This window comes from Plectropomus leopardus, chromosome 20 (genome assembly GCF_008729295.1).
Source record: "Plectropomus leopardus isolate mb chromosome 20, YSFRI_Pleo_2.0, whole genome shotgun sequence".
Lineage (NCBI taxonomy): Eukaryota > Metazoa > Chordata > Actinopteri > Perciformes > Serranidae > Plectropomus > Plectropomus leopardus.
The window spans coordinates 462,093-476,959 of NC_056482.1; the positions used below are offsets into that span (position 1 = coordinate 462,093).

General features: G+C 41.6%; 1 protein-coding gene across 2 annotated transcripts in view; it reads right to left on the reverse strand.

The window, feature by feature from the left end:
• Nucleotides 1-5: 5 nt before the first annotated feature.
• The window catches only part of ror2 (receptor tyrosine kinase-like orphan receptor 2), a 75,055-nt gene continuing 60,193 nt past the window's right edge, over nucleotides 6-14,867 (reverse strand). For both annotated transcript variants that reach the window (XM_042509787.1, XM_042509786.1), the window contains 5 exons: nucleotides 14,653-14,774; nucleotides 14,213-14,527; nucleotides 11,428-11,682; nucleotides 6,356-6,561; nucleotides 6-3,007 (listed from right to left, as the gene is read on the reverse strand). In XM_042509787.1, the coding sequence (XP_042365721.1) occupies nucleotides 1,544-3,007; nucleotides 6,356-6,561; nucleotides 11,428-11,682; nucleotides 14,213-14,527; nucleotides 14,653-14,774 (2,362 nt within the window). In that variant the 3' untranslated portion in view covers nucleotides 6-1,543. The remainder of the gene's footprint in view (nucleotides 3,008-6,355; nucleotides 6,562-11,427; nucleotides 11,683-14,212; nucleotides 14,528-14,652; nucleotides 14,775-14,867) is intronic.

A 14,867-nucleotide genomic window follows, 5' to 3' on the forward strand; every position in this document is an offset into this window, starting at 1 on the left:
CAACATTTCATTCATATGACTTTATTGGATACTCCATAGCTGGATGTACATATTATCTGGTAAGCAAAACATTACTTGAATAAAACAAATGTGGTGGAAAAGACATTGTACTTACGCCAGGCTTAGGAATCTTCACCAATAAAGAAAAACTATAAACAAATAAAACGCTCAAACCAAAGTACATAAATTATAGATCTGTACAATTTGGTTTTCAAAGTCCACGTTTAAGAGTAACTAAAACCACAAACCATTTTTTTCTCATTTGAAAAGCAATATATATGGGTATTTAGTAGTGTTGTAGATTGATTCAAGACCAGCTCTTGATGTGAGTGCAAAGTATTAAAATTCTACATATTGTGTTAAAAATATGATTAGTGAGTGCCCTCTAAAGGTTGAAACCTGCTATTGCAACTGAGGTTTGCTATTGGCTGATCCTGGTAGCAGGAGCCTGCTTTCATCACCAACTGAGCCCTCTGTCACCCTCTCACCAACCAATGACTTTCTGTGTTGGGGTGTCAGGGGGATGCTATGGATTGAGAAGTGGCACGATTGGGTGACTGAGCATGTCTTAGCCCTCCTCTCAGCCCTGCTTTTTTCATATTCTAGGGAGGAAGCACTCAAGCCAAAAGTGGAGGATTTAGTTACTCTTTAAAATATCAACCTCTTGGGAAATAGGCCATGTGAGAACTTTATCAAAGGCCTGAAAAAAAAGTTTTTTTGTTGTGTTTTGTTTGATAGAGATACATTCCAAAATACATCTCAGTGAGTATAATTATTAACAAAGTTACCCATAGACTGTTTCTTTCAAAACTCTTACAGCATTTCTATTTATCATACATTCTATTGTTCTCTGATTGTGGCTTTCACAAACATAAAATAATAACCTCAAAAACAACATAAAATTGTCAAAAGGGGTGCATAAGTTGCGCACAAGGAAAACGCCACCACTACAGAAACATGGGTTCAGGTCTGAGTTCCTGCAGCAGTACACCTGGCTTGGTTGAGTCTTCAAACACGAAACACAACAGGCATTGTAAGTGTGTGGGAAGACTTTTTTGCTGCACTAGCAATTACTGTTGGTAGGTGAGGGTGCCTGTATAGAGGTGTGGTATCCAAGGTGGAAGGGTGGCCATTGGGGGCATGAATTCCGTCCTTATGTCCTCCCAGTGAATGGCCTTACTGGCAAGAAGCGGCATCATGTGCATCAGAAAAGGCAAAGCTTCCATCAAGGTAAGGCAACCTCTAAAATACTTGCACAAGAGAAAATGTGTTGTGTTGCACAGCAACAGCAAGAAAATAAATTCCTCTGAACGGCAACATTATTAAAAATAAGGTCTGTAGAGGACTGCGTGATAAACTTTGCTTCATTGTTGACACAGGAGTTTGAGAGGTGCAAACATGAGACACACTTGACATTCAAACGTGTCAGTACTATCTAAGACACTCGTAAAAAACATTCAGTCACTGTTAGACAAAACTGCTCACTTCACTTTATGCTGCTTATTGAATTTGTGGAAAGCGCAGCTCACAGAATACTTAAGCTTTACTCTTCTTCATAGAGCACCTCACTTCTGTCTCTGACATCAGTTTGTGGAGGGTCATTGTCACCTAGCAATTCGGTTTCAGGCACTAACAAGTCCTTGTTTTGGTCCAGCTCTTCATTGGACTCTCTGTCAGCCAAGTCCTCGTCATTGGTCTTGGAGTCCTCATTTAGCAAAGCTGCTCGCTCTGTGACAGAAGTGTTGGAGGGGGCAGTGGTGACGTAGCCTGTTGATGTGGATCCACTGCCACTATGGTGAGAACCAGCTTTGGGAACCATCTGTGGTGGGTGGTGCATCTGCTGGTGGGGGATGGGCATGGGTATCTGCATGGGGTAAAAGTTCTGCAGATATGGGTATGGCATGGGATGATATCCATTGACAGGGATGTAGAGCTGTGGGGGCACCATTGGCCGATGCATTTGACCCTTCATCGGCATGAACTGGGGCTGATGGAATGGTGAGCTCTTTTTAGGGCTGGTGTAGCGAGAGGCATTCGCAGTGCTCATACTGATGTTGCTGACAGGGCTGGTGCTGAGGGAGCTGGTCTGAGTAGTATTGCTGGTGCCAGAAGTCTGAGCAGAGCTGTTGTAGTTGGACAGGCTTTCCCAGGAGCGCAGACGAGTGTGGATGTCCTTGAAGCGAGGCCTTCTTGCTTGGAATTCACTCCAACACTCAAGCATGAGGGTGTAAATCCAGGCCGGGCAGTCATCTGGACACGGCAGAAGCTGGTGGCTGCGCACCATCTCGATCACATCCTGGTTTGAGTAGCCACAGTATGGCTGCAGACCGTAACTGAAAGTCTCCCACAGCAAGACACCATAAGACCAGATGTCAGAGTCGGTGGAGAACTTGCCATACATGATAGCTTCTGGGGACATCCAACGAATTGGGAAGGGGCTTGTGCCCATTAAATTGTAGTAATCTGCGGAGTAGACATCTCTGAACAGGCCTAGATCCAGGATCTTGATGCTGAGTTTGTCAAAGACGAGAATGTTTCTGGCAGCAAGGTCTTTATGGACTACCTGCTGGCTGGAAAGGTACTCCATTCCAGCAGCAATCTGGGTGATAACATGAAGGAAATCAGCCTGCTCCAGTGTGGATTTGACTGTCTTGTCATCATCTGAGCTGCCAACATCAGAGTTGGGGGAGCGCATTACCAGATACTCATGGAGGTCACCGAGGCCAGAGTAGGTGAATATCATGCTCATAGGTTGCTCTTTGGTCACGACACCCAGCAAGCAAACAACATTCTGGTGTTGGATATGAAAGCGGAGCATGGCTTCGTGGCGAAATTCCTCACAGAGATTGGCATCCACCTTGTCCTTTAATGTCTTGATGGCCACCACCTGCGTCTGCTCACCAGGTGCAGTGCCATACATGTGGCCCTTGTAAACCTTGCCGAACCGATCCTCGCCAAGCTCCTCCATAAACCGCACTGCTGACATGTTAATCTCCCGCAGCTTGGCCTGCAGCCACAAAGCAATAAATACAATGACATGTCATCAAAGTATATAGTCAACAATTAAACCTAATGTAATACTTAAGCAGTGGAATACAACAGGTCATAATGCAGGAGTAAGGATTTCAGTTTTCTTTTCATTGCTGTTCAGACCAAAATAGCACTACATCTAAAATACATCAGCAGCTGGTGTGGCTGTGTTGCCTCAGGTACTGATAAAATGATGAAATAAGATCTAAGGATTTGACTTTGAGTCATAGATCCATGAGTTTTAAGGTTTATCAGTCACTAAACCAAGGCACAGTGGTTTATAATAATATGAAAAAGGAGTTTTATAATTCTGGAACATTATCACAGCAACATATCATTTTATACTCTAAACAATCACCAAGTAAAGCATAGAATTACCTCATTCATGTTACAAAGTAATACACCCTGAATATGTACTTGCATGTATTTCATTGACAAATAAAGGTCAAGGATTCACTGTGTGCTTTGTAATAATGTAAACATCAGTTTGGTAATACTGTGTGCACCACTAACAGCACAGAATATATTGAGATTACAGGGATCTAAACTGACACCTGCATTAAGACACAAGCTTAAAGTCCTCTGACCCTGAGTTCAAAGATATAGATCTTTTTTTTTTAAGTGGGGTTTTATGGTGTATTTGACCATGAATAGTGCACCCCTAGTTTGGAGAAACATGCTCAAGTCCAACATAGAAGCTAAGCAATGCATTGCTGTGTGGGGGTTTAAAAAAAAAAGTCCTACCTAAAAAAAATCTTTATCATTTTATGTGTTCACTACATATAGTGTATTTTCACTGCTTTACCTTTACCCGTTAGACAGTGACTTCTGCCAGAGACATAAAGCTGTTACATTTCTCTCTTCAAAGCCAGACTCAATTGAGAAGAACAGTGATTTTATATTGGTGAACGCGGGAGCTGCTGGTCTACTGCTGCCTCCATCAGTCCCGATCACATTTTACCCCCCAATTCTAATTTGAGTCATCTAACTTTGAGTATCTGCCAATACTGAGTCCCGATCCAATACTTCTTTTTTTGTAAATAATACAGCTGCACAGTGCACACTTTAAGTAGGCTTCTTCAAAGTTATTTCATCAATCCAATAAATGGCCTATGCTTGACAATATGAATATATGAAAAGCTCTGCAATGCATTAACAAATTACTTTATTTATTTATTTATTTTACAAAATCAAGTACAAAATTAAAATCCCTCCCTTCAGTCTTGCAGCCTCGTTGCTGTCTCCAGTGAATGTCTCTGTACCTTTAAGAGAGTATTTTACAGTGTTTGTTGCTTCAGAGCAGCCTGTGTCTGAGTTTCCTGAATCAACTTTCTTCCCTTGAGTGTTTTTTCTGTCCTCCATACATCTTGTGGGTGGGTTACACTTCAGTAATACATAAGCCATGTTGGCTTTTTGCTCACATGACTGTAATTGTACTGAGCATGGTTGTAGTAAGCTCTGCTCAACTGTCTGTCTCTCCTCCAAGCAGGGCAGAGAAACACAGTGTGGTATAGTTGAAGCAGAGGCGGTCCTGGGTAGTTTTGCGCCCTGGGCGAACCCCCCCCCCCAACAAAAAAACACCCATTAAAATCGTATTATCTAAGCATAATGCCTCAAATTTTAATAGTTGCTAGTTCAGCAAAGCTAAAAACCAAATACAGTCGTATTCTGTGGCTAAGTAGCAGCATATTAGCAAGAGGATAATAAATAGTGTATAAGCTACTGTTTCATTACGTACAATTAACGTCACTCGACCTGCATACCTTTTATCTTTTGAGCGTTTCTCCTCTTCTTCTTTCCCTTTCTTTCTGAACTGGACATCTGATGGTTTCTTTGGTCTTTTGTCCATGATACACCCTTGACTCAATTTAACATCATCACCTTTTCCCTCCGTCAAACGCCCATGTGGTGATGTTCAGCATATTCCAACATGCTCTTATGTTGAAAGGACTGCAACAGGAAGTAGTTCTGAGCGGAAGCTCTGTATTGCGTATTGAGAGTTATGCAGACGCTTGACGGATTTAATGCGGTCAGACATTAAAGTGAGTTCCAGTAAAAACCCGACAGTTGTGGCAGTTTTTACATTTTCACATAGCGCAATAAATGTAAAAGTATCTATGTTAATTTTATGAATGAAATACAATTTATTTGGAAGCAGCTGGGATCATAACAGGTCAGTCTATCCCTCACCCCCCTCCTTGCTTTTCCTCTGAGAGTTATCGCCCTCCTGTCTCCCTGCTGCCTTTTCTTCTGACGCACACAACCTGTAGACATGACTCTCAGCAGAAAGTTGACATGATAGTAAGGGCGCCCCGCACCTACTCCTCTAACGTGACGTGGAAATGAGCGGTAGAAAACTTGCGATTTTTATTTATTTATTTATTTATTTTGCGGGTGCTCGTGCGCCCCCAAATAGATTGCGCCCTGAGCGGTCGCCCACATTGCCCATAGCAAAAACCGTCCCTGAGTTGAAGGCAAAATGTGAGACTCTCAGACTGAACTGAAATGAAATCAGTGCTCATAACTTAGGTAAATAAATAAATATACAGCCTCATATTGTGTTTTTGTTTATTTTTTTGTTTAGGGCAGAGACAGCTGAGTTGGAGGGGAGTTAACCAAGGCTGTGCACCATGTTGCAATGCATCAAAGTAGAAACATGTGTCATAGCTGACATAAAACAAAAGATTGGATCACTCTATGAGTTAAATATTTCAGATCCCAATGACCCAAAAAATGCCTTGACTGGCCCAGTAAATTTGGATTCATCATTGTCGCACAATAACACAAACTAACTAATTGATCGAGGCAGCAGTAGACTAGCAGCTCCTGTGTTCAGCAACCTAACATTACTGTTTTTGTTAATGGAGAATGGTGGCTTTGATGAGAGCATTAATGGGAAACTGAAGGGATTAACTGCTTCCCCATCAGAATGGTCTGTCTGATAGAAAGGTAAATCTGTTAAATACTGTCAATATAGCACATACATAGATTGATATGCCATTTTTTTTAGGTGGGATGTTTTTGTTTTGTGACAGACATATACTATATGTAATATACTGTCTATGGAGAAGTACCCCACACAAGCTAACTTCAAAAAATCTGAACTATTCCTTTAAATCTAGCTTAACAGCCTGTAGTAGTTCACTCTATCATAGTGCAAATTCCTCGAAATTGTGCTAAAAATATATTTTGTGCTAAAATGAATGAGGAAACTGTTTTCTAATGCTGTGCAGTCTGAACATAGCCATATATCACAAAGAATGTAAATAAAGTACTCCTCTGCACAGTGTGTGTGTGTGTGTGTGTCTGTGGGTGTGTGTATTACCTGGTGTTTTTGCTGGCTGAGCAGAGACAGCTCTGTGTCCTGGTTAGGTGAGCTGTTAAGCTGGCAGCGAAGTGGTGTGTCATTTGATGCCTTTTGCTTGTTGCGACACATGCAAACCAGAAAGAAGAGGCAGGCGATGACCAATGGGATGGCAATCGCAGGGATTAGAATGAACAGGATCTCCTTCCTGGGGTTCTCTGGAGGTGCTGGAGATAGTGAGATAATAGAGATAGTAGCAACTTTAGTTCTCTGATTTGTAATGCATGAACAGCATTCATTTGCTTTCTCTTTGAACACATCATCAGTGGTATTAAGATACATACAACAATCCTCCTGATTTAATGTTCTCCAATATGAATGTGATTTTTCCTGTCACAGCTAGAATAATCATTTCATGACCCTTCAACTGAGGTTTTACGAGACTACTCTGCTCAGTCAATCAACTGACACTAACATCCCCATGGATAATCCATCTTAAAAACCACATCCATCCTCATGGTGCAAGAATTGTGTTCTAATCAGATAGAGTTGGTGTGGTCATGGGTGGAGTTTGACATAATGGCCCCACCACCTCTTCTCAACAGGAACAAGAAACAGACTTTGTGGTGGTTTTGACTCCTTTTTTAATGGTTTTATGTGTCTCTTTGTAGACATTTTGTGTTTCATTGTAGTAGTTTGGTGTTTCTTCGTAGTTGCTTTGTAACGCTTTATAGTTGTGTTGTATCTCTTTGTAGTTTTATGTATCTTTGTAGCCAAATTGTTAGCATTTGTAGACAGTCTCCGTCTCTTTGTAGTAGTTTCTGTGTTTCTTTATAGTCAAGCTGTCTCATGATAGCAATTTTGTATCTCTTTGAAGTTGTTATGTGTCTTTTTGTAGTTGCTTTCTGTTTCTCTGTAGTTGTGTTGTGTCTCTTTGTAGTCTCTTTGTGTCTTTGTGGTTGTATTATCTTTCTCTGTAGTCATTTTGTGTCTCTTAGTAGTTGTTTTGTGTCATTTTGTAGTTACTTTGTGTCTATTTGTAGTCTTTGCATGTTTCTCTGTAGTCATTGTGTGTCTCTTATAAGTTGTTTTGTGTCTCTGTAGTCACTTTGTTTCTCTTTGTTGTTTCTCTGTGTCTCTTTGTAGTTATTTTCTGTGTTGTAGTCATTTTGTGTCTCTTAAGTCATTTTGTGTCCCTTTGAAGTTGTTATGTGTCTCTTTCTAGTTGCCTTGTTTTTCTTTGTAGTTGTTTTGTGTACTTTTTTATCATTTTGTGTCTCTCTATAATTGTTTTGTGTCTCTTTGAGATCATTCGGTGTCTCTTTGCGATCATTTGGCGTCTCTGGTTATTTTATGTTTCTTTGTGGTTGTTTTGCCCCTTTTGTAGTTATTTTGTCTCTTTAATACAGTTGCTTAGAATCTTCTTGTGGTCATTTTGAGTCTCTTCCTTCTCAGTATGTGTTAATTTCAGTTACATCCTGCAAGTGAAGGCCAGGGGGCCTCCTGGGCCTGTGTCCAGTAGGCCCATTTAGGGTGTGGTCTGAAGGAATCCAAATGTTCTATCCACTGAAAAGTAAATAAATACCATAATACTGAAACTACTGAGGGCCCGCTGAGATTTAGATCTCAGGTCTTAGAAAAAGTGAAACAAAGACACAAATTGTATTTCTACACTTCGGAAAACTTTGTGGAAAATGTGTCACTATAGATATAATCATAGCTGATAAGGTGCTTGGAGAATTTGGCTGGCTGTAAAGCTGAAGAAATCTTATGGCAACCAGTAGCAATATACTGTACACTATTTAGAGGTGATTCCCATTTTCCATCTCAAAAATCGAAGCTCTGACACCCTCTAACTGAACTAATTTAAACTGCACCTTACACAACAGCTGTACATTTTTGTGTCCTCTCGCAGTTTTTTTGAGCAGGAAACAGACTTTTTGTGCCTGACACTTAAAATAACTACACTTAAGTTGCAATAATTAGTAATGGTGGGCACATAAACAGAAATAGAGCATGCCACTAACCGCACCATTGAAACAGAGCGTTTTTTCAAGTTGGATCTGAAACTCCCACAGTTTACAGGAAGAAATAAAACCACACCGTTTATATGTTATGTGGACCACCTGCGTGACTTCATTAACTCACAGCCACCTGCTCCCAGCCAGTGGACCTGAGTGCTTTGGCAGAGCAAAGGAGGGACTAGCATAAGAGATGCCAGTTTGTGTGCCAAGAAAGGGGGAGAAAGTTTGGAATTACAGATGCTGACTTTCTGTTGACCTTCAACATTTTCCAGCAGTGACTGGTGATCATCCTGCCTGCAGTCTGATTGAGCCATGTGCTCCACCCTGAACTATGTACCATCGACAACAGGCAAATGTGAAGACTGTAGAGCAGCGATTCTCAAAATACAGCCCATGGGATAAATCTGTGCCCTGATAGGATGCTGAGTGGGCCCCAAACCATTTTATAATTCACAACAAAAACACAATGATTCACAGTATGAATTGTTTTTGTACATTTAGTATACATAAGGTAACAGAGTGCAAAAAAACCCCACCAAAATAGAGCTTGTTTATCACAAGAAGTGCCATTGGAGGATCCCCCACACCCCAGACAGAAGCCTTAGCTAAGCCTCTAATGTCTGAAAATCCTCGAAACATCCAAAATCCAAAATCTACGTCTACGTCTATGTCCTAAAATCATGGGAAGGTCCTATAATCTGAGTAATGTCAAAAAATCCTGCAAATGTCCTGATATCCCACTTCTTGCGAAAATCCAAGAAATATCCTAAAACTGTCCTAAAATCCCAGAAGTGTGCTAAAATTCTGGAAATATAAAATCCAACAAATGGCCTAAAATCCTAGAAACATCCTAAAATCCAAGAACTGTCCGAAAATCGTAGAAACATGTAGCAAGCTGATTATCCCTGATGCAGAGCCTGCCAATAGCTTCTACAGCACATCATCAAGCACCAGGACAATTGGACATCTAGAGAAATAAACATGTACAACAGTGTTTAGAACTGGCGGATGATATCCTTCATTATATTTGTAGCGTTATGTTACAAACTAGGTGCTGACAGATGACACACAGTGCTGTCCTGCACTACAGACCACATACACAGCTACCAACAGTCTCTTATTTCAGCTCCCTTCAGTCTGAAAGAATCTTGGTGGTGTAATCATGACAAAAGGTAATGTCTAAGTTGTCTTTCACACATTCAGTAAGTGATAATGATTGAGTAAACTGCCTAAACTGTTCCAAGAGAGGCAGCAGTGTCTGAGGTTCACACAAGCATTTTTAAGGCTCTGTTACATTCATACACATGCAGCCAGTAACACTAAACTATATTATTCCATACATGTTGACAAAAGATTATCATACATCACAGTGTCTAACGGTTGTGTGTACCCACAGTGGTAATGCGAGACATTTGTTCACACAACATGCAGGTCCCTGAGTCCTGAGGGCTGTCCATACCCATAATTAATAAAGTCCACAAGGGCCCTCAGGTGTAGACTTGAACAGACTTCAGTGATAAAATTATCCACAATTTCTTGCAATGCGGATGTCACGTTGTAGTTTCTTGAATTACTGGCCAAAAAATATATTGTGAATTTGAACAATCTAATTTTTCTTCAGTCAGGTACATCAGAAATAATATTTAGCCAAATCGTGATACAGAAATATGTTGAAAGATAAGCTATAGAGGCAATAAAAATGCATTGTATTATTTTAGTCTTAATTGCTGTGCGATACATGTCAAGTACAGGCTAAAACATGGCTAAGAAAAAACAAAAGAAGGTAACTTGAAGCCTGTTTATCAGCAGCTTTATAGCTTTACGGTCTCGCGCCCTCGCAGACTTGACATGATGACAGTGAATATGTCATGGTATGTACGATTGAAGTCCGCTAGGGCTCAGTCCGCAAGTCCGGAGGGTGGAAATTTAGATGCTGCCAATATGTGCAGGCATGTGGTGTTCTTCTATGGTGTGTCACTACAAAAATACACTGCCAGCTACTGTTATTGCAGTTGTTGGTATTAGGCGGTATGGCTCTGTACTGGGGTCCGCCTGCCCTTCCACGTGCTTACGTAGAAAGCGTTTAACAGGAACAATGCACGTTCCTGCCCTTCCTGTGCATACAAGGAAAGCCTGAGGCAAGGAGGGGAGCAGCAGCGAAAAGAGAACAAAACCCCCAGAGGAGGCATCAGTGACGACAACAACATTGAGTAAGTCAGAACAGCAAAAGAGGAGGAGGCAGGGAGGAGGAGGGTGCAAAAGTGGCATGCAGAGGGAACAGCAAAGAGCAGGCAGGCTAGAGCAGCTTATATAAGGCGCTGCAAGTGTATTTAACGAATCAGATGCTTAGTGGTGAATCAGCTGGCCATCAGCTGATGAGGGCTTGCATGATATCAGCTGTTATCAACAGTAGCAGCGCTTGACACTGTGGCCTGCCTGAACTAATGCCATGCTCAGTTTCGGGTTGTTTTTGAAGATCTGTATGTGTATATGTACACAAGCATCATTTTCACAATATTATCATATGAATACAGATTTTTTGAGAAATGCAAAGGAAAGACTTTTTTCACTTTTAGTGAGGCTGTTCTCATCTAAACATGGACTAATTCTCCCTCCCTGTGTCCTTATGGCTCCCAACAAAGTCCGCCCATCCAGTGCAACAGCTTGATCCCCTCTTGTCTGATTGCCCACTTGCTGTATACCATTAGTGGGGATCCTTTCGCGGTCAGCTGCATTCAGTCCAAACCCCACACAACTTTTCCCGATGTTGATAAGTGTTTCTCTATCGTAGGAAAGCAATGCCTCAGCAGAAGGGGTCATGGAGTTGAAGAAAAATAAAAAAATACAGCAAAAAAGTAGCAAGGATTTGAGGAGCTACATGCTGCTGCATCTACATGCCCTGCCATCGTCATAGCAACAGAAATCCTACCTGACAAGGACACCTCTTTATCTTTTATCAATTAATGTTTTGAGGCACAGAAAGGCAACAGGCCTCCGAGTTAGAGTAAGCTGAAAATGTTGACAATCTAAGTAAGTATTAGGGTGCATTTCTTGTGTCATGGCACTTACTGCAGGGATGGATGTCACACAGGTCTACTCTGACCTTAGGGTCCAGAGTGAAGCACCAAGGTGCCTGCATCTGGCCCCCCGGATTGCGACAGAAGTTGTGACTCCCCCAGAGCTCGGGGTACTCCTGGGACAGGTGGTGGCTGTGGGGGTACTGAGCACTCCATGGCTGGCAGTGATGACCGGACTTAGTGACGCTGACCGTGCCTCTGTAGTCAGCCCCGCTTCCATTGTAGCAGCTGTGGTCTGTGGGGGAGTCTGTGGAGCACACAGAGACTCAGTGTGGATGCTCCTGCATTCTACAGGAGAGCTGACTGACATTTCACAGGTTTACGGTTTCGTTTCTCCCCCCTTCAGAATTGCTCTGTTTTTTAGCTGGCACAGTGAGTGACACATCAGACTGTTGTTCTAATGTTATTCATAATTAGCTTGTTCTTTTCATGTATTACATTATGGAGCATAAAGCTACAGTTGGTAACCTTGATAAAAAATTACTTTTTTTCATATTTGCTGTCACTACATCCACACAGTCCCACATGAGCCAAAAAAATCTGCAGCTGAAGGAAAACCAATGGGAGCAGAGGAGTCTCTGTCGCAGCTATCAGTCATGTCAGTCACTGCTCATAAACTGCTGTCAGACTGTCAAAGTCTGCAGCGCTGATCAAATATAAATCAAGATTCTGTTACTGCATTGGCTATTATACATATTACACATATAATACTAGATATTTTAGATTGCTGTTTAGCTGTAAAATAAGTAAGATTTTCTCCGTTTGTTGTGCAATGCTTAATTTTGCCTCAATGGTTTTTATTATAGCGGCTAGGTCACAAACTTTGTCTTTTACAGCCAAACAGTATGATGAAATAGCTTCACATTAAAATCACAACATGTTACTGTTTTTTCATGTCTGTTGTGGTGCAAGATACACTTGCATTGCTGCCTTTTTTCATGCTAAGCTAAGCTAGCCAAATCCTGACTCCAACATAGAAAGAAAGCTAATAAAAGTATTTCCCAAATGTTAAATGATTCCTTTAGCAACAAGAAATTTATAACATGGGATAGAGTGCTGCAGGAATGAGTCCTGAGCCTGGAAAGTTAACATTTCTGCACTCCTGGTTCCCTCATCTCAAAGTCAGTGGGTTTTTGGTAAGATGCCTGAAATAAGGTCTCTGGTAAACACAAGCTGAAGAGACTTTAATGTTTTTCTCTACAACATAAAATACAATAGTAAGTTGCCCACTCATGAGTTTGGAAAACTTTAGGTGTAGGTTTCAAAAAAGTCAATTGCGTGGCTAAATGAGACAACAGAACATCATCAAGCCGAACGTGGCTTTCGAGCCTCACTGTGGTGGCAGCGTTAAGTCATATGACTGTAGTGTGGTTCGTTGAAAGTCTTTGGCTTTTTACTTCTGGGGATTACATTTATGCTACAAAAATCCTAAAAGTGGTGTTCATTAGTAAGATTAGCTTGCTGAACAAAACCATCAAAAATCCAATGGAAAAATCCCATAGACTTTTTGACAAGGTAACCAGGGCGACCTCCACATCAACCGATAAAAAAAATGTCAATGCTGCAGCATTCTATGTGACAAGCCTTGAAGTTGTAAGTGAAGTGCCACATCTGACAGGATTTACATATCAGATTAAAGCCTAAGGAAACATGACTTGAAACAGTAACAATGTACATATTATATCAAAGTTGAGTGTCTCATTGTCTCTCATCTACAAAAATATGAGTGAAAATAAATGTTCCTAACTTTTAGAAAAATTAGTTGAAAACAGCTCATTTTGAGAATGACAGCATTTCTCCAGACTATGTGGGCATGGCAGATCACTTTTTGAGTGACACCTCCTTGGATCCCACCTTTGTCAACTGTCTCCCATCTCCACCATGACAACTATAAAGCAAAGCAAAGTTGGCGTCCTACAGCGCTATCTGTTCCAGCCATCTGACTCGTGCTGCATTCCTAAATTCAGCTGCAGCTTGACACTAAAATGAGAGAGCTGTTGTTTGAAGCCACGGAGTGTTCTGTTTCTACATGAATTAACAAAGGGTTAAGATCATCACACATTCACTCTGCACTTTGTTGCTCCTTCTACCCAGATAGAGCGTCCAGAGTCGCTCTGACACTCCCAGAGTGCACTGCTCTGGATAACAAAATGGTACATTCCAATAGCCCTCCGAATTTACCAACAAGTCCAGTTTGTGCCAGAGTGCTCCCACAAAGCTGACGTTAAGTTTTTGATTGGCTTTATTCATAATATTTATACTATTATACATGTAAGACCTTAAATTACATATTAAGAAACTTATTTGAGTTCCAAGTGTGTCCACAGACAATATGTGATTCTGTACAAGCTCTTCCTAATCTGCACCTGCCTACAGCTGACAAGTCTCCAACATTTTCAGTGTTTCCCACACATATACTCTTCCTAGGCGGCCCGCCCAGATACACTGAGACCCGCCCAGGAAGATAAGATCGGAATTCCACAGTTTTTTCCAATCAACGATGTAATTTATACAGCGCACACAGACCGAAGGCCGCCAGAGTCTCAGTGGAGCTGAACTTCTAATTAAGAGCTGTATTAAAACACTCTTGAGTTATTTGTAGCACAGTAGCGGCAGAGACGCGCAGCAGAACGTCAGGCGCATTAAAAGTGAAACTGAACCGTTCATTCTGCTGGGACTAAAACTGTCTTTCAGTTACAAAAATCTGCAAATACCTTGATTCATATCATGAGCAGGGTGCTTTTACATCAGTATTTATAATGTGTGAATCCACTTACATGGACCCAGTTTTTCTGGAGGCACTCCTATCCTCATACAGGAACTATCATCTGGCGTGCCCGGCCGAGGCAGCAGGTGGCAGCTGGGCAGCTCCAGCTGCATGAGGATCATGGGATTGGATCTGGCAATGGTGTACTCGGTGTGGCACAGGTCGTTCTCCAAGGCCTCACACTCATCTCGACAAAGCTGACGCCGCCGGGGGCCCCGGTTCCCCTCGTCACACAGAGGGAAGACGTAGTAGCAGAAGGACGGGATGGCAAACCTGGAGCACTGATCTGACAGGTGGGTGGAGGTGCCGATCATAGTGAAGGCAGCTTGGAGGGAGGAGACAGAGACGCAGGTTTGAACCACAAGTTTATGTTATCTCAGATATCTAATACACAACTGTTTATTGATAACAAATCAATATGTTAATAAGAGACTTAGCTGATTTTAGTACCTGTGATGCGGTTTTCACTCTCCCCCTGCATCTGCAAAGACTCAACATAAATGCTTTGATTGCCGATGAAGCGAGCACAGGCAATGCCTCGGTACGGCTGACAGAAACCTTTTTCACGGGACCTGAAAAAAAAAACACATTAAGCTTTTAACAATTTCTTTTTTAAAGAAGAGTAAGAAAATCTATCACTCACTCAATTCAATTTTATTTATAAA